Source organism: Rhipicephalus sanguineus, chromosome 4 (assembly GCF_013339695.2).
Source record: "Rhipicephalus sanguineus isolate Rsan-2018 chromosome 4, BIME_Rsan_1.4, whole genome shotgun sequence".
Lineage (NCBI taxonomy): Eukaryota > Metazoa > Arthropoda > Arachnida > Ixodida > Ixodidae > Rhipicephalus > Rhipicephalus sanguineus.
Window position 1 is genome coordinate 112392552 of NC_051179.1, and position 20340 is coordinate 112412891.

The 20340-nt window shown below is 48.0% G+C and overlaps 1 protein-coding gene and 1 non-coding gene across 2 annotated transcripts in view; one reads left to right on the forward strand and one right to left on the reverse strand.

The window, feature by feature from the left end:
- LOC119390577 (ABC-type organic anion transporter ABCA8) overlaps window positions 1–20340 on the forward strand; it is a 134499-nt gene that overhangs the window by 82703 nt on the left and 31456 nt on the right. Inside the window, exons 3-7 of the mRNA XM_049414869.1 lie at window positions 13810–13908; window positions 16120–16392; window positions 16686–16821; window positions 18416–18534; window positions 19264–19966. Coding sequence (XP_049270826.1) covers window positions 13810–13908; window positions 16120–16392; window positions 16686–16821; window positions 18416–18534; window positions 19264–19966 — 1330 coding nt within the window. The remainder of the gene's footprint in view (window positions 1–13809; window positions 13909–16119; window positions 16393–16685; window positions 16822–18415; window positions 18535–19263; window positions 19967–20340) is intronic.
- Trnae-cuc (transfer RNA glutamic acid (anticodon CUC)) lies at window positions 473–544 on the reverse strand. Its single transcript has one exon. It is a non-coding gene; the product is annotated as a tRNA-Glu (tRNA).

Sequence of the window (20340 nt, forward strand, 5' to 3'; positions counted from 1 at the left end):
GCCTGCTGGACAGCCCAAAGTTGATGATTGAGTTGAGGTAATGATGATTAATGAAATAAATATCGCTAAGCAAGGAACGTACAGATGGAACTGCGTCGAAGCACAGCAAGCGTTTACAGTTCAAATGCAATTTGACTTCGCTCAAGTCACAATCGTACGCGCGCACTCAATCACTCATGCAAGCATTCATACGAACACGCACGCGCGCACACGTGTACGCGTACGTATGTATACTACACACGTAGCGCTCGGGCGCCAATGTCCAACCGCTACATTTTCCACAACATTACAAGTGCCCTTGCAATACAAGCCACGTTAAAAAGAAAAAAAAAAAGTGCCGTGCCTGTGCAGGTTGTCTGGCAGCACCCTGCATGTTGCCGAGTTATTGTGCAGACAGGAGAAAAAAAATCGTAGTACAGGGGCAACATGTTAAAAAGAGTTATATTTTAAAAAAAAAGAAAGAAAAAAATCCTTCCGACACCGGGAATCGAACCCGGGCCTCCTGGGTGAGAGCCAGGTATCCTAACCACTAGACCATGCCGGAGTACGACGGCGTTTGCCAAGTTTTTTGCACTTACGCGGGAGCAAGTCTCTCTCCCGTCGGGGGGAGAAAGGAAAGAGAACCGGTCTCGTGCGCCCGGTTGCGAGGGGCGTTTCTGGCGCGAAGTTCAATGCCACGGCACGTGGGTGTACAACGCTGCTTTTAGCAATACTCTCTCGAATTTTTCAGCGCTTGTAAGGTACAGACCGTAGAATAGTGTCCCATAAAATGTATGAAAGATCTTAAGAATTTAGTACCTAGGCCTTAGGTTCAGACGGGTGGATAGATGCTATGAGCGTCCCCTTTATAACGGGGTGGTGACATGTGTGCCACCAGGCTCGACAAAAAAAAAAAAAAAACCTTTCTCTTTTCTTTTTATGTCGGCCTAATGGCTTGTCTGCTTCGATTGAATCATTCTTACTATAGAAAAAAGAAAGATAAATTCACAGCCCAGTTATTTACCCTTTACGGCAGAATGACGTTATTCTTTCCAATGTTTATTTTTGTCCTTTCTCTCTAATTTTCTGCCATCGATACTCTAACCGGCTCTTACTTATGTCAATCGCCGGTGTGTTCAGCTTTCCATTGTTGTCCCTAAAACCCAAGGCTTCATGTAGGCTCGTGCCCAAACATACACCTGGGTGGATATCTCCACATTCAATCAGAACGTGCTCCTTCGTTTCCTTACCTTCATGTGCATTGCTCTTCTTTACTGAATCTCGCTTTATAACTACCCGTTCTAAGGCAACCCGACCTCGCTTCAAACAGTAGAGCGCTTCCCCTTGAATTATCATAAAATGCCTCCCTCCTTATTTCGTTTTTGCCCTTTCGGTAGTTACTCAGAGCAGTCTTTTTTTTTTCTCCATAGCTGCCGTCCAGTAAATCCTCTCCGCCTCTCTGACTTTTCGCTTAACGCTCTTTGTTGCCATATCGGTCACACTGCTAGCCGTGTATTCACTGGTGAGCCTCCGAGTTCGTTCGTTTAGTTTACAAAGCGCCCCCTAGATGTTTTAGAATAGCATTTGTCCTATGTGAACCCAAACTCAAGATAATCGCTCTCGAACCTTCACAAGATTTAGGGGGAAGAGCTTTGAGGCGGCTTGCGTAGATTTAAGTTAAATGGCCTTACGCGCTGGTAAGGTCCCTGAGCCTCTTGCGTTCTTTAATTCGTTCGCTCTTTGATCTTTTGAGTACTCCGGCTTTTCGAATACACCAACTTGGAGTCCGCTAGCCTAAATCTGAACAGAGGCCTAAACACTAATCCAGAATTGTTAGCACATGACGCACGCGCAGTGGCGCTAAACCAACGCGACTGCGTACACCTATGGCCTCCGGCAGCCTATTCTAAATCTGCATCGTAAGCTTGCGCGTAGCTTGTCGCGTACGATGAAAGAAAAAATACAGAAAAGAACTATTCTCTATTCAGAAAGCGTTTGGCTTCGATCCACGCATTTTACTTAGTACAGCCGTTCCCCGGGCTCCATGTTTTCGTTACGCGTTCGCTTCACTTAGGTATTTATTTTCCTGTAGCAATATTAACCTTACGGCCACAGCACATCGATCCTCGGCTCGTGGTCAATTGCTAATTTTTATTCGTTTTAACGCTGTGTTATTTTGCTGTGCACATTTCCCTTCGTTGACCCACTTTTTCCATACGCGGCAGTATGTATAAATAAATAAATAAATAAATAAATAAATAAATAAATAAATAAATAAATAAATAAATAAATAAATAAATAAATAAATACTGACAGGGTAGTATACGCACTTAACGAGACTCCTTCTCGATTTTCTGAAAATTAAATCTGCTTCTTGAAAGGCGTGGACCATTTTGAACAAACTAAGGGTAGCGCGTGCTATAACGGAGGCATGGAAGGAACACGAGAAATGAAACTGAGTGGCGCAGACTGCTGTTGGAAGTCGGCGTCAGTCAGGAGGGGCACAGCCAGAAATTGATGCTCGTGCGTGTGTTTGTATGTGTGCATGTGCACATGAAAAATGTTAAGATCTTGGGGGCAGGGGGGTTCAACCCCCCTAATAACCCTCTGGATACGCCCATGGCTGTCAGGTGTGTACCAACTAGCCCGTGAGCAGCTTTCGCCTCGCCCTGAAAGCTGGCGACCTTCTCCTCCAGGTTTCAGAGCTTAGCAGTCCCGATTACAGGCTCAATTTTGCGTTGTGTTGACGCATACCGCTTGAATGTACCTTTCGTAAATGCACTTCGGATATTGACCGCAACAACGACTGACACATTTTTGTGTGCCTCCCTTAATTAACGGGAGCTGCAAAAAAAAAAAAAGAGAGTATCCCTTGAACCTGAACCTGTCTGCGAATCTTGGGAACCTCAGTTTAACAAGCTTTCGATAGGTGCGGCATGTTAATTTTCATGCACTTCAATTACTTTTTTTTAACCATACTGCAGTTAAAACGTACAAGTAATGTACCCTGTACCTTCCTTAGCCTCATTGACTGTTCGTTTCATTAGGTCGTGTCTAACAAAAACAAGCAGCCCTTGGTCGATTCACTTTCTTTCATTCAAACTTCTTTTATGGCACTTTAAATTGTCTGGAAAGGCGTGCGGCCGAGAGTACTGGAAGCCGAGGGAAAAAGGAACCTCGTAAAAAAGCGGGGACTGGTAGCCCCCCAGTTACTAGTACTATACGGTTACATTTACATGAACTCGATAAGGTGGTGACGAGTCGGCTTCTCGGTTTGATGTACACTGTGTTTGAGGTACACTGGTTTGAGGTACACTGTGTTTGAGGTACACCGGTTTGAGGTACACTGTGTTTGAGGTACACCGGTTTGAGGTACACTGTGGCGGGGCTGACTGAGCGAGCGAGCAGAGTTCACGTAATCGACGCTTTCTATTCGAAAACTGGGCGATGTGGCCACTGGCATTGTGAAACACGATCAAGGCGCCAAGAGACACGCCCACGAAATGCACGGATGCCACTTTTCGAACTTATGTTGCTTGTGTTGCGTTCTCATTACAAGCGTTGTAACCGTAAGGGTAGCTTCGGTATTCTTGTGAAGCACGTTGCACGAAATTTATAGGCAGAAAGGTGCGCAGTAAATAAGAAAATAAAGAAGTGAGGCTTGGCAAGTGTGTACAGAAATTAACTCCAAAAGACAAGATGAAGGGTGATAACGTGTATTCAGAACATCAAGCCACGAAGTCAGGCGTGCTGGAGACAGCGTGAATGTGTCACGCACAGGGTGTTGAATAGATACCGCAGCTGGCGATTTTCGATCGACCGTACACGATGCCGTGCTCCCACCGCTAATAGTAGCAACCCCGCTGATAATGCTCAGAGCGTCGGCTAGGCACGCAGGTGGACAGTATATATATATGTTCGCTGAATGTAAGTCTCGTAATAGCTTCAGTAGACAACGCCTGTAAGCTCAAAATTTGACACTCTGTCTTAAATTGTTGTCTGTTTAGTATTTCTGCGGGCATTAAAACCCCACGTCAGCTGTAGCTACAATGAACATCAACAAAACTCTAGCTCGGTAGGAACGCCACATACAAATGTTTTTCTTTCTTTCTTTCTTTCTTTCTTTCTTTCTTTCTTTCTTTCTTTCTTTCTTTCTTTCTTTCTTTCTTTCTTTCTTTCTTTCTTTCTTTCTTTCTTTCTTTCTTTCTTTCTTTCTTTCTTTCTTTCTTTCTTTCTTTCTTTCTTTCTTTCTTTCTTGTCGTGAAACTGAAGATGAAGGAACTTATCGAAAAGGCTTGTTCAGATTTCACGTTTTCACGTTCGATGTCAAAGAGCGCGACGGATACGGTTAGCGTAAAAACAACTAAGAACTGTGTTACAAGATAATGGTGTGGACGTCTCTTTTGGGGGTTATAAAGAAATGCATCGCCCGGTACTCTGTGCACATGGGCACCCTAAGGTTCCGTAACACCTCTATCATTAGAACGAAAACCCGCGCGTGAATCGTCGATCACCGTTACCGTGTGCCCATTCAAGGCCACTGTATACGACGCGGCATTCGTTCGGGGACCCATGATTGCAGCTCCCCTGTCGTGCACCAAATGACGTTTTATGTCTAGAAATTTCAGAATTGGATTACAACCAATTTGTGTGAACTCCTCGATTGCGCTTCGCTCTTCTTGGCAGCCTTCCTGTTGCTCTATGGTTGTTCTTCCCGTTCCTTGACCAATTTAAGTCCAAATTTACCGCTTAGTTCAATCAGAATATCAGCTGCGCCCTTCTAATTACTCCGGCCCCACGGCTCCTGTCTGTGAATGCTACCTGCCATTTTCTCTTCCACCGCTCGTTGCGCGATTATTAACCACGAAAGTTCTTTATCTTCCCATTTTCGGCCGCCCGTAGTAACACTAACACAGCGCACAGATCGGAAACTTTTCATTTAATGACGTCGGTAAACAGCGGTTTGTGACATTGAACTGTCTTACATACGCGCTTCAACCCTTGCTTTTTCGATAAAAATTTTCTTCTCGTGACCACGATCCATGACCCTCTGGTACTATACATCAATTAGTTGAACGTATACTCCTGCTCAGCTTCATGAGGTTCGACAGCCAATCGGGAATCTTGTTACCTGTCCAAGTTGTTAGACCTTACCATAGTCTACAGAAGGGCGGCCGCGGCATAAGATATATATCTCACACCGTGGTTTATACAAACGATATCTCTATCGTTACGTGGCTTCGAGTCTCCATCGAGCACTGCCAGCACCACAAATATGCGGACGCTCGTATCATCCACAAGACACTTTACTGAGGGCTAAAAAATCTCATCCGACCTACTAGTATGTTGTGTCTACCCCAGTTTTTGCTTACTGTCCGGCCTGGCTCTTGCAAAAGTACCTTTTGCCAATTCCCATAAGGGTCTTCAGTCGTTCGCTGTATAAGCCGCAAAGATGAATGACGCAGTCACATCGGAGGAAATGTCCTCAAGGGAGCGCGCATGCGTGGTAGGACAGGTGGTCGACTCGGGCGGGCGAGGTGTACGTCCGACCAGGTTAATTGATGGTGCAAAGAAAAACACCATCACCGGCGGCGGGCAGCGTGGGTCGTCATCCGCGGCACCTTCCCATAACGAGCACGACGAGTGACGGTGCACAGCTCGCCAGACGGGTGCCAAAACTCTCTCCCCCTCAAGGGCATGCTGATGGATCTTTCTCTCTCTCTCTTTCACTCGTCCATAGACGACATACGCCCACATACCGTGTCTATCCCGGAAATAGCACACGCCCCGGCAGAGAGCGCACGCTTGATGGGCGCTGCAGCCGCGGAAGTGCGCTCATGCCTGGAATGTATGTACTATTTAACTGCACGACGGCGTTTGCTGAAAGGCCGGGGAAAACGGCGGGGCGAAATGTGAGAGGGGCGAGGCCTCTCAGATGACGCTTCGCAGACAGAACTTTGGTGAACTTTTCTTTTCTTCCTTTCAAATATTTGCGTCGAGATTGTTTTCTATGAAAACACGAGCGAGCTCGAGTCTTCCTCATAATTCTTACGTTTTCTTTTTGAGTGACTACGCCTCCTTGGTTAAGCAACGGCGAGTGCGGCGGTTATACATAGGCACGGCAGTCCGAAGTGAATGGCTGCGTGCCACGTTTAAAATAACGACATGCGCGCGCGCTTCGACAACGGCCGAGTGTCTCTCGAGAACCTGAATGAGTGAGTAAAATGTGAGTTTGTTTGGCAATACGCGACCTTGGCTGACACCGTGAACTTGCGGGCCAGTATAGAGGATGCGGAGGACCTTGCTTCGTGTAAAGTTACCGCAATCACGTACAACTTCTGTTGCAGGTACAAAATAAGCGAATTGATCCCAACGTAGAATTGTCCCTTGTATATATTTTAAACGCGTGATGCGCTTTTTTAAGCAGTGAGATGAAATGCAGATATGGCAGAAGGGGCCAGCTGTACTATTTTTTTTTCGCTCGACTTGTCGAGGTTTGTTGATTTATTCTTCCTATACATACCTGCCAAATTCGCACGCTACGTATACCGTACCTGCGCACGTCCGCAGTTATCAGGGGCTCCGCACTCGGGAGTAGGAAGAGGATTAAACTTTATTTAAAACAGCCGACGGCACAATCGTCCAAATAAAGTAAGCGACGTCCCTAGCCCTGGATGCATTGACGCTGAGCCGAGGGCCCGGCAAGTGGCGAGTGGCGCTGGGGTTTTATATATAGTGTTCGAGCTTGTCCGCTTGGCCTTCCACTGCTGGACGGTTTGAGCTGTAATGACCGATATTGATGGGTTGTGCCCACACTCCCATAACATATAGTAGCGAGTATTGGGCGCTGAACAGAATGTACAATTGTTGTAGACGGCGGAACACACAGCGTTCAACACTGTTCCGTGGGTTAATGTGCCGGCCTGCAGTTTCCGTATATTGCCGCCTCTTGTCTGGTGAGCTTGGTGTGCAGGGTTGGGCTGTCTTCCTACCCAGTCTGTAGGTCAAGAAAGGAGCCGACAGACGGATACACGGAGTGGGATAGGTTTCAAACAGGAGAAAGTGCCTCAGAGCAGGCTGGCCGACGTTTCGATAGGTCCACCTATCGAAACGTCGGCCAGCCTGCTCTAAGGCACTTTCTCCTATTTGAAACCTATCCTACCCAGTCTGTAGTGGTTCAGAATGGCTATACTTTATTTTGTTTTCTCAGAATGTCTTCGTATGGGTCGATCCGGACTTGCAATATCGTGGGACAGACAAGCAAATGTGATCTCTGGCAGTGAGTGCCCAGAGCCGGTCAATTACCTGCCAGTCTGTGTAAATCTCGGAAAGTTCCTTCCTTCAACAAGACGTACACCACCCGTGCGGGATCTAAGCCTGTTTGGAAGTTTCGGCATGCAGTCTGCGAGTTTGTGATGACGGCGATGTTTTGTTCACCCCGGGTTGCTTGTTGTGGCTGCCACGGCTGTTGGCGTTTCCTGTGCGCGGAGTCGACGTCTCGGGTGCTCACAAAGGCGGCTGCTATACCTGTTCTCCTGGCCGTTGCCCCTCTAAAAGCACTTGCCACCCTGTTCCTGTATTGCACTGTGTCGGTCTGCCTAACTTCTTGTCATGCGATTCCTTCGTGGTGCAGGAATTTCGTAGAACTGCTGCTCACTAGCCTCACTCCCTCGTTGCGTTTCGGGTGCATATTTCTCGGGATGCAGGACGCCGCGATATTTTCCCTGATGGGCTTTTCGCCGCTTGACTCGTCTTGGATTGAGTAGTGCAGTCTTCATGGCGTGTCCCCGCCTGTTCTGATAAGTTAGCGTCTGTCTATCTCACTCGTCTTGTGGGCATCTGATAGTTCGTCCTAATATGAATTTAGAGCCTGAGCACCTTCTCCGTCGTACGGGAAAGGTCCAGCGCAATCTTGCATGTTTTTCGCATTGCACTCTTCAGCTTGTCCCTTTCGCTGTTCTTGAGACCCCGGTATGGTGTGCCGTGTACGCCTCTGTAAATGTCTAAGGCTTGCATTATAGAGTAGCGAGTTCATATCCTCGAGGCCGTGCTTTCTGTAGGTCAACCGTCGGAGTCTTTCGAACAGTGGCGAGAGCGGAACGTTCCCAGCGTAACGTGTGGCCCAGAATACCAGAATACGGAGTGCGTCCACCTTGTGTGTGTGTGTGCGCGTGTGTGTGTGCGTGTCATTAGTATTATTTTTCTGCCAAACACGTAGTTCGTCCTCGCAGCGCAGATAAATGCCACTGTAGAGGCAGTGCGTATTTGCTTTGGTTTTCCCTGACCATTTTGAGCTAAAAAAAACACGTGTCGCGTTCTATTATTAGTATACTTTAAATAGCTCTGCCTCTTTGCGATTTTCAGAAAATGGTATACGGTAGCTGAAAATAGAGGGCACAATTTAGGCAAATAATTTTTTTGCTGGACGAGGCGCGGTATCAACTTCTTTCAGGGCCGTATGGCCCCCGAGACGGGCGGCGTGCGGTGTCTGCTGGCGGGCACCGTCCGACCTCGGTAGCGAAAATCACGTATCTTGACATTCACACTCGGCCAACAAAAAATAAATAATAATTGTTGGGGTTTCACGCGCCAAAACCACGATATGATTATGGGGACGCCATAGTGGAGAGCTCCGGAAGTTTTGACCATCTGGTGTTCTTTAACGTGCACGTAACCTAGGTAAAATGGCCTCTACCATTGCGCCTCCATCGAAATGCGGCCGCCGCGGCCGGGATTCGATCCGTCGACCTTCGGGTCAGCAGTCAAGCACCATAACCACTAGACGGCAAGCAAAAGAACAAGAAAGACTTCTCCATTGTCCACCCCTGGCCTCTCCTCTTCCTGACAGATGCGACCTGAATGGAAGCACTTCCAGGAAATATCGGTGGCCCACGGTGACCGTGCCTCCCCTTTTCTCGGAAACACGCCACAGGCCTTCGACACGGAGTGGCCATGGTGGCGAGGTGTAACTTACGGTATTCTTATTACGAAAATACCGACGCTTTAACGCAATGTTGCGGTTGCATCAGTCAGGTCACAGGCAGCGTCATTAAGAAACGCGTCCGTCACGAAAGCCACTGGCTTCCATTACTGGATGCGCAAGTTGCCACACTTACACTCCCCAACTGCGCGAACGTAAATCTCGTGCCTACACAACATCGCGGTCAGTCGACGGAGGAGAGAATGGAAATGAGCAGTGTGTGCAGTGGTGCGCGCATTTCTCCCCCGTTCTTTCTTTCTTTTTTGTTTTCTCTTCTTGACGGTTACCTCGGGAACGGGTTCAGCCCACTTTTTTCATCGACCGACCCCGCGTCGGTCTACGATGCACCGGCCACCCGTTCCCAACACTGCGCTGTACGCGCTCCTAAATGGCGTACGCTCGCACCGCTTGGCACGTGCTTCATTGTTTACTGGCCGACTGATAATCGCGGTGGTAGTGATCCAGTCGTCGCCGTTCATTCAGGCGCGCTGCCGCATCGTGTCGCAGCAGCCTTGCCGGGGCCACGGAGTGGAGCCTTGACAGCCAAGGTCAGGAGATCATAGCATGCTGTGCAATATTTAATGAGAAACGTACGCGCTGTCGGGGCACACTCTGGTATTCTATATACCTCTGCATCGATCTACCAGGGCTATCACGGGTGCGGAAGACTCTTGATCCCAGTCGCAGTGGCTCGCGCGACGGCTATGGCATTCACTGTTGCACGCGACGAGGTTGCGAGTTCGACTCTCGACCGCGGCTGTGGCATTTCGATGGATGCGGAGCGCAAATACGCTAGCGTGAATCGGAATTTACACGCGGGCAAAGTACCCACAGGTGTGCGAATCTCATCCTTGCTACGATATATGACCCTATTGCATTTAGACCTTATCTCTCGCTGTTTCATTTTTCTGTTCGGTGCCGACGCTGTGACAGCTTAACAGGCTGATTAAGGTGTGCTGCTTAGCTCGGGGCTGCGGGTTCGATTCCCGGTCACGGTAGCCCATAGGTCGGCAAACTCACTCATGAGTCGACTCATTCAGACTCGGGTCGTGCCGTGAGCCTGAGTGAGTCCCGGTGAGTAATAATTTGTTGAGTTTGAGTCCGAGTGAGTTCGGTTGAGGCAAATTTTTGTGGTTTTGAGTCCGAGTGATTCCGGTTGAGGAAAATTTTGATGAGTCCGAGTCTGAGTGAGCCCTAAGCACAAAATATATTTCTTTAGTGAGTCTGAGTGAGCTCCAAATTTTTTTTTTTTTGCCGAACTATGGTGATAACTACTCAACTTCAGCATTACTATTAGCCTTATGACGGCTCACGTTGATACTTTCCTTCTATTCACACTTCAACGCAGTAGCGTTCTATACGCCAGCTCAAGTATTTATCGATCAGAGGGGTGCCTTGACCTCCCTCTCAACCCCTCCCCCCCTTCCGCAAAATTTTTCAAAGGAAGTTCTTGATAAAATATCTTATGCGAGTCATATATTTCAATAAAAATGTCCTTACTGGATTGCAATCACTGATGACTCGTATGTGAAGGTAAGAGGTCAAAATGCGTATCGTGGAGCACCGATCATGTGAGATATTGACGCTTTAGGTGCGTTGACATCCTGATTGAAAAAGCTAATTATACGTTAACGGACTCACGAGTCGACTCACTCGAGACTCAGATCGAGCCGTGAGTCAGAGTCTGAGTGAGTCCAAGTGAGTAATATTTAGGTGAGTGTGAGTCCGAATGAGTCCGGTCGAGCAAAATTTTAGTGAGTCTGAGTCCGAGTGAGTCCGATTAAGGAAAACGTTGTTGAGTCTGAGTCCTAGTGAGTCCTAAGGGCAAAATATATTCCATGAGTGAGTCTGAGTCAGTCTGAGTGAGCTCCACATTTTTTGCCGACCTATGCGGTGGCCACATTTCGATTGGGGCGAATGCAATACCACCCGTGCGCTTAGATTTATGTGCACGTTACAGAACCGCAGATGATCGCAAATTAACCCTGAGTCCCTCACTACGGCGTGCTTCATAGTCATATTGAAGCTTTGGTACGTAAAACTATAAACGTATTAAATACTTTTGTGCTTGGTGCGTTATCGGCTGTCTCCCCGAGTGAAGTGTGCATGATTTGTGAGGGTGAATAGTGGTGTGAATCGGGAATATTCAGGGGAATCGAACATGGTGTCTTGCAGGGGCGTAGGCAGAAATATTTTTCGGGGGGGGGGGGGGGGGGCACCTCCGTGATCTAAATGGGGGCAGGGCAGGGAAGTGTGGTCTAGTGTCATTTTGTGTTCTGTTTCCCGTGGGGGAAAAAAAACATGGCTGATCCCTCCGTCATAGGAATCGGTATAACACGAAAGTTAAACGTGTCTTCACAGAAGTAGTGCTTATTGTGTAGTGATATATGAGAGCTTGTACAATGTCTATTCGTGTTTGGCAGCTATAGCACCGTTTGACGTGGATGGACCCATGTTGACAGCATGTCTCTATCGCGACGACTAACGCCCATGATCATTATAAACCGTTGTGTAGCTGACGATGTGAACATAATTTGGACACAACTAATCGTGAATCCCGCGTAGATGATAATCAACAAGCTCATAACAACACTGGTACCCAGTATGCGCTTCTTCAAAGCGTCGTCAATTAAGGAGAAAACGGCACGGTGTGCGCTTTCTAGCAATGGTAGCCGACGCCTGTGCTCATGCATACATAACACACACTGCGCTTCAGCAACACGGGAGGTAGAGGTTCGTAGCCTGAGCCGCAAACGCGTGCGTTCCGCTGGCCTCTTGTCTCGCAGGCGCGGCTCCCGCTCCACCAAGGCACGACATTCGCCCGTCGAAATCGCGTCCTTTCTGCAACGCATACTGCAGCAGTTTTGTTAGTCAGTGCTCTCACAACTGAAGCAGTCGGCCGCGGAGAAATCCCGTTGCTGCACGTGGAAGCTGCACTACTCCGATGAGCCGACGCACGCTAACACGAAGCCAAAGGCAAAGAACGTAACTGCGTCAAGCGTGCCTCGGCGACGCCAGCGCGGCCAGTCTACCTCCCTGGTATCGAGACGCTTTAACCATTACCTCCGATATCGCGTGCAATCTCGGAGGAAACGCTAGTAAGTGTCGATCGTGAAGCATTACTTCTTTTCACACCTCACAGACGGCGGCACCGCCCCGCTCCGCCCGCCGTGAAAGAGAATGTGTGAAAGATATAAGGCGCGTTCGCGCCGTGTCTGGGGGGGGGGCACGGGCCCGGTGTGCCCCCCTCCCCGGGCTACGCCACTGTGTCTGGTTAACCGCGATAAACGACAGTATACGCAGAACGGCGCACTGTGTGTATGTGTGTATCTCAATTTATCTGTCGCTCTCTTCGCACCTTTCGCCCCAGGAACAACACGTGTCCTTTCGCGGGCTTTAATGGTGGCTTCTTCGAGGCCGCGCAGTGAAACCAGTGCGGGTTGATCCCGTTAAACTTAGGGCGTGGCCGCGCCGACCTTTGCCTTCTCCCCTCTCTCTCTTGGGGTTTGGAGTCGGTGCCTCGCGCAGAGGCGTCGCGTGAACGTTGTTTTTCACATGGCCCCTTCAGGCGTGGAGAAGAAAAACAAGCATTAACGGCTGAGGCGTTAGCACCGTGGAACACTTGCGAAGTGGCACTGGTTTATACGTAACAAAATGGTGTTCGCACATATATTTAGCGCGTGTACATCCGCTGTGAACGTCAAGCGTTGCGTTTCATAGTTACCAGTATAAATGCGCTTATGTTTTAGTCTTACAGGCGGCGGTAACTGATCTTTCTTTTCGTTCTTTTTTAATTTTTTTTTTCGCGAAACAAGCACATACCTACGATTTGCACGTTGTCAACAGGCGGTCTGATAACCTTGACACGTGCATGCCAGAATGTTTGTTTGGCACATGCGCTTCGGAGACACAAATAACAAAATTAGGGCTTTTGATTGGGCGAGGGCAAACGCATATGGCAACCAGCGCGCGGCGACTCTTTCCTTCTCTGGCTTGTACGCAAGTTCTGCGTGGTGCAGCTTCGACTTGTTTGCCATCGTGTGGTGCACAACGATTTGGAGGTGCTTGAGCTCGGTTTGGAAAAAACATTAGCGTTGTGTCTGATGATATACAATGTAGGATCTTGAACGCCATAGCATTTAGGACGAGAGCAGAGACTCATCGTTGCACTTATGCGACGTGCATCGTCAGCCGCACTGTGTGTGTCGTGAATAACTTTTCGTGCATCGGTTTCCTCTCGATAAAGACCAACGGCTTCTGTGAAGAGACGTTACCTAATGGAAAATGTGATCGCTTGACTCGGATACCGATTTCTTCTGCACGACCGACTTCAATGCATCACTGAGACATCTAAGCACAAAATATTTGGGAATAATTGCGTCACTCAACAATATCGTTCTCACCCATTCATCGTCTGTCGTGTGAGACAGCTCTACAACGAGCCTCCTTAATCAAGATATCACTGCAATTGCTAAACACGATACGTAAGCTTTGCATTTCACACAAGCGTTTGTTTGTTCTGTAAAACAGCAATATCCAGCAGATTATGCATAAACAGACGGCAGACGGCTGTGCATACATTTGTGAGGGCAGATATTTTTATTCTCCGCAGAGGTATGTCATTGTTTTCTTTCACGACTTGATAATTTTTTTATAAATTTTTACGTCCACACAGTTCCGCTAAGCCGTGTGTTCTACGTTCTCCACTTCTGTTCTTAATTTAATTCTTTAAGCGGCCCAGGCTCCCCTAAACTGGAGCTTCATTGTAATGAAAATGTTATCGCTCGTTGACGCTTGTCGCAATGACAGTCGCGTTCAGCGTTTACATGTTGTCCCCATTTTGTTCGCAGATGGCGGTGCCACGACGTAGCATGTTCTGGACTCAGCTCATGGCCCTGATATGGCGAAACTACTTACTCAAGAAAACGGAGAAGGCAAAGACCTTCTGGGTAAGTCTCTCTTCAGTGTGACACACGCCAAGTACGGGAATGTTGCACCGTTCAAACTAACCTCGTTGCGCCGTTAATTTTGTTGCACCATCGAACGTTTACACCGCGCAAACTTGTTGCACCGTTCAGACTTATTTCACCGTACAAACTTGCTGTCCATACAAACTTGCTGCACCGTACAAACTTGCTGCATCGTACAAATTTGCTGCCTGTACAAACTTGCTGCACCGCACAAATTTGCTGCCCGTCAAAACTCGCTGCCCGTACAAACTTGCTGACCGTACTCATCTGCTGCCCGTACGAACTTGCTGCACCGTCCAAACTTGTTGCCGTACAAACTTGCTGCACCGTGCAAATTTGCTGCCCGTACAAACTTCCTTCCCGTAAAAGCTTGCTTCCCGTACAAACTTGCTACACCGCACAAATTTGCTGCCCGTACAAACTTGCTGCACCGCACAAATTTGCTGCCCGTCAAAACTCGCTGCCCGTACAAACTTGCTGACCGTGCAAATCTGCTGCACCGTCCAAACTTGTTGCCGTACAAACTTGCTGCACCGTACAAATTTGCTGCCCGTACAAACTTCCTTCCCGTAAAAGCTTGCTGCCCGTACAGACTTGCTACACCGCACAAATTTGCTGCCCGTACAAACTTGCTACACCGCACAAATTTGCTGCCCGTACAAACTTGCTGCACCGCACAAATTTGCTGCCCGTACAAACTTGCTGCACCAGAAAAGCTTGTTGCACTAGAAAACCTTGTTGTACCGTACAACCTTGCTGCATCGTTAACCATAAACGTTTTCAAAAGTTGCGCTTCGGCACTTTATCCGAGAGGTGATGGGAGCAGCCGTTTTCACGCGCATATTTGTGTGACGTCGTCGTGTAAATGACGTACGAGAGTCACAGTATATAAGAATTTTATCGATGTGCCGCTGGGGCAGCAACTCCTGTCACCAATGAGCCGTCTTGATTACCGCTATCTATCTCGCTACGCTAGCCTTTGCTGATAATTTGCGTCAGTTTTTTTTTTTTTTCGAGATAGTTTTCTGGTAAGTTTGCTGTGGGGGAAATAATGTTAGCACAAATAGTATAATAACGAGGCACTGAGGCACTCATGTCGTATACTTGGAGTCAAGGATCTATGGCATGCTTTCAGCGTATCTTGTCTGTGTCTACCGTATTTACTTGAATGTAGGCCTGCCCCGATTCTAAGCCGACCCCCGAAATTCGCAAGGCCAGAAAGGAAAACCTATTCATTGTACTCGAATCTAAGGCGAGCCCCCCACTATCGCACATCGTTTTTTCGAAAAAAAAAACAAAAAAAACATCGGCTTAGATTCGAGTAAATACGGTATATGTGCATGTATCTTCGTGGCCATCCCATTACTCCGATGACTGTATATAGTAAACGATAATCAATTTTCTAACGCAAAATCCTTGCTACCGTAAAAAGAATGAGAGAACTCCATACCTGACAGGTGGACTGAATTGTACCCACCCGTACGCCGCCCCAAATGCGTTATGTCGTTGTTTTTATTTAAGCAAGCGTTGCCTTGAATGAAACTATACTGAAGGTACCAAAGTGCTAACTCCGCCTCACTAAGGTCCCTCCACCCATGGGCACAAGTATATATTGCCCAGTAACAAGGAGTAAACAGCGGTGACTGATAAACAGCGCAAATGAGGACAAGAAGATAGAAAGGACATAACAGGCGCTTCCTTCAGAGTGAGGTTTATTTTAAAGCCTAGCTAGATGTCACATACTGGTTTCACGCGAGCGGTCTCGTAAATATAGCAAAAAAACAATCATTGCAAAACATATTTCTGTCTGGCAGAAGCGCAAAATTGAAAGATAAATTTATAAACGCAGGTCATGTCTATTCCGCGGCACCAAACGACGCAGCCCACGCAACAAATCTTAGGCGCGTCATCTTGTTATACTAAATGTGCACTGAAGGTCGGTTCACACGCTTACATTTCAATAAACATGCAGCGGCCTTTTTCTTTCTTGCGCTCTCGCTTTACGTAATATCTCCTATATATACCTAAAAGCGTACTTCCTGAATTGGTGACGTCAGCAGTGTAGTCCTATAGGAGGTGTTACTTCGCCTCTTCTCCGCGTCGGTTTGCGTCGTTTAATTGCAACTGCTCCGAAGCGCCTAGCTACCCCGACCGCACGCAGTGAAGCGTACGACGATCGTCTCTTCGCAGGAGGTGGTGATGCCGCTGCTCATGGTGGCCTCGTTAATGAGCATACGGAGCGGGCTCAAGCCGAGCTCGAAGCCGCCGCACTACACGCCCATCGGGCACGTGCGGCTGGTGACGCCGTCGCACCTGTCCCAGCTCACCAACGAGATCATGGCGGCGCCATCCACACCGCAGACAAGGCAGTTCATGCGGGACGTCATCGGCTACCTGAACGCCAACACGTACACCAGCGGCTTCAACTACTCCATGTACAACACCTCCAAGGACATGGAGGAGGTATGGCCTATCTATCTATCTATCTATCTATCTATCTATCTATCTATCTATCTATCTATCTATCTATCTATCTATCTATCTATCTATCTATCTATCTATCTATCTATCTATCTATCTATCTATCTATCTATCTATCTATCTATCTATCTATCTATCTATCTATCTATCTATCTATCTATCTATCTATCTATCTATCTAATCTTACTTTGCTCGCCTTTCTCACGTCTGATACAGAGTGTTAACGTGGGCTCGTTGGTACATACTAAACTTGCCGACATTGACTGCCCACACAGGCATTCCGGCAGAACTCGACGCGATCCTTAGTGGGCGTGTTCTTTGAAGGCGACGATCTGACAAGGAACGGCTCCTACCAGCTGCGCTTTCCTCTTCGACACCTACCGTCACCCGAACTGAAGGACGTCGGCATAGGTAAGGATGCGAAGGCTTCGTGCGCCTGAAGTTCAGAATGTGAAAATGGTTCAGCGAAAAAAAGCGTACACTGATAACATTGGCCGTCCAGGATGTAGGACTAGTCGTGCATAAAAACTAGTGGGCCGCTATGTGGCCATCTGCGTCTAGTGTTCCCAGTGGAAGCGTGAGCCAGTTCCCTACGAGCCATCTTTTGCATATAGGCACCGTGCGCTGTAGTTTCCCAAATGTGATAGCAGCGCAGGAACGCACAGCCTGTAGCGTGCGGAAGAAGCGAAACTGGGCTGTGGCTGGACCAGAGAGGAGACGCGACGCGCGCGTCTCGTTTCCTTCGTGCTCGCAGCGGCCAATGTCGGCGACACTGTGCCTTGAAATGAGAACTACATGGCGCCGCGTGGTCAGTGTAAGGTGCTTACGGGTGTCATTACGTGAATACGGCCCCTGTCCCTGAGAACAATTAGAAGGCTAATTAAGGTATAAATTAGCGAGAGGGAGCTGATTGTGGACAGCGAAAGGCGCTGTTTTCTGCACTCTTTCAGGGAGCACGGCTTGGTAAATACAGAATATAATTGATATTCCCACCGATAATCGAAGCATAGAAATGACATAACTGAAAACTTGCACGCGAAGGGACAAGGACGAAGACGAGAAAATACAGGACGAGTACAAACTCACAAGTGGAACTTTTATTGAAACGAAGAAAACATATGTAAGCCTTTGCGAAAATACGTATGCTGACAGACATCGTGTCGTATAAAATATCAGTGAAGACTAAATTAAAGGGGGAAATATGCGCAGAACCCCCAAACCGGGACGAACTACTTGGCATCAATGCACGTGCTGAGGAGGTAGAAGTGAAATTTGCAAGGTCATCGTGCAGCGAATAATGAATCGATAGTCAAGTAAACGGCATGAATATTATGACGTAGGGGTTGTGACAAGTGGAAAGTTTACGCGCCCAGGACCGAGTCGGCTGATCAAACTGATACATTTGAAGATCGCTGGCAGAGACCATATCACCCTGTAGCTGACACAAGTGATGAATGAGCACACCACTCACTCGTCATCGCGGGATGTCGCTGGAGCTGAAACGTCGGTTTGGAAGAATCGGTATGTGCGTACGTACGCTGCATTAACAGCATATTAAATTACGTTACATAAAGCGGGTAACTGTTAGTCTGCGTGCGCCGTTTCTTTTTTCCTTTCAATATTTTTAAGTCGAGGATTTGCACGAAGACTTCTTTCTATGCTATGCTATTTTATGCTATGCTATGCATTGCTATGCTATGCTATGCTGTGCTATGCTATGCTATGCTATGCTATGCTATGCTATGCTATGCTATGCTACGCTTATATGCATGCTTCTATGCTACGTTTGCGTCTGACACTATTTATAAGTGCTGCGCACTGAGCACGTGAGCAGTTTGACCATATTACACAGAAAACCTAGCAGCGCTTCATTTCACTGCGATTTGCTCTGTAAATCGCATTAGGACGAGGTTTCGTCTCAGGTTTGTCAAGAGGGGTCCGCTGGAGTTTATGGGCCAACGTCACACTTGAGAACCTTTTTGTCCCTTTTTGTTCACTTCTATAGAGATGTGCCGGATCAAGCACTTCGTGCATTCGTCCGACCCGACACTATGCCCTGCCGGCGCCTACTACTCGAGCGGATTCAGCGTACTTCAAGCGGCCATTGACTACACGTTCATCAAGGTCAGTTGCATATGAAAACACGTACACTTGCCAACATATCGTTGCGATTAGATGTACACGCATTGAATGTGCTCTCCACGTGCACATGGTTTGCAGGATTGTTCCATAAAACATCCTAAGTACGTACATTGCTTATGTAGTGAACAACGCACGCCTTTCGTTGCTAAGCTAGTTGATTTATTTATTTATTTATTTATTATTTATTTATTTATTTATTTATTTATTTATTTATTTATTTATTTATTTATTTACTTGAAGACACCAAACGCCACACTTTGTCTACAGGAGTCGTGATGAAGGCCGCATCAAAGTTGATTGCCAGCTTCTGTTTCGTGTTTTTTTTTTTCGTTTTTTAGCAGTGCCTCGATGCACCACTGTTCTGGAACTAAGAGGTGCCGCGCACGAAATTGAATCGAGTTGCTGCCTCTCACACCACACTATGGAAATTGTACACTTCGAGAATTACAGGCTGGAGCATTATAAAGATGCACACTTAGTATTTCCGGAAGTTCACCGACGGAAGCACTGCGATGTAGCGCGTGCTAAAACTTGGATGGCGTGCTTATTCTGCTCAACCAGGTTTGTCTTCGCAGAAGTCTATGCAGTATTTCAGATCATCCTTGTTTAAGGGGCCTCATTTCACACCCGCGATGTCGTTTGTCGATCTCTATTACGCCCCTGGACAGCTACAAAGTTCAGCTAAGTCTTCTCTCTTGCCGTCTCGGCCAGCTGTGGACCAGGAGCGACGCTCGGCTGCCCGACGTGGTAGTGCGGCTTCTACCCAAGCCGGCCTACGTGGACCCCGGCACCACGTGGCGCACCTTGGTGCCGCTGTACCTCACACTGGCCTTCTCTCCTTTCGTCTCCGTGCTGTGCGTCAACATCGTGCTCGAGAAAGAGCGCAAGATCAAGGAGGGCATGCTCATGATGGGCATGATGCCGTCCGCCTACTGGACCGCCTGGTCCATTGTGGAGGCCATCGTGGTGGCCAACGTGGCGGCCATCATGACCCTCATGGTGTACGTGCTGCGCATCCTGCCCAACACGGACATCCTAATCGTGTTCGTGCTGTCTCTGCTCTACGGACTGACCATAGTCATGTTCAGCTTCATGGCGACGCCCTTCTTCAACAAGTCCAAGGTTGCCGGCTCCGTGGTGGGCCTGATGATGCTCCTCTTCAGCTTCTTCTACATGTTCGCCGTGTTCCTCAAGGGCCGCGTGGCCACGTGGGTGTTCTACGCGGTGGCGCTGCTGTCGCCCGCCGCCTTCACCCTGGGCATCGAGAAGGTGAGCCAGATGGACGTCCGGGGAGCCATGCACTGGGTTGACCTCTTCGACGACGACTTCTCCGTGGGAAGCGCCATGATCATGCTCAGCGTAGACATAGTCCTGTACGGATTCCTCGCCTACTACTTCGACGCCATCGTGCCCGGTGAGAGGAACGTTCCACAACTCCACAAATGCGTTAGTTTATGTCCGGTGAGAGGAACGTTCCACGACTCCACAAATGCGTTAGTTTATAAGAACACCCACGAATGATCTTGCGCATCTATGCTTCCCATTCGTCATTTTAGGTTAACTGCTACGTAAGTTCTCTTTGAATAAATTGTTTTTTTTATAGAGTAGAAGGCATAGAAATACTACAGGGTCTATTCACGCGACGGCAACGTGTGCCGTTTTGTTGTACGATTCGCGGCTTTTACGCTTCATCGTGCTTCTGGAGATAAAGAAATCGGAATAAAGCGCGTATTTTTTAACTGCAGCTCGCTGTACAACAACATGGCAGCCAAGACGTCGTCAGTGTTG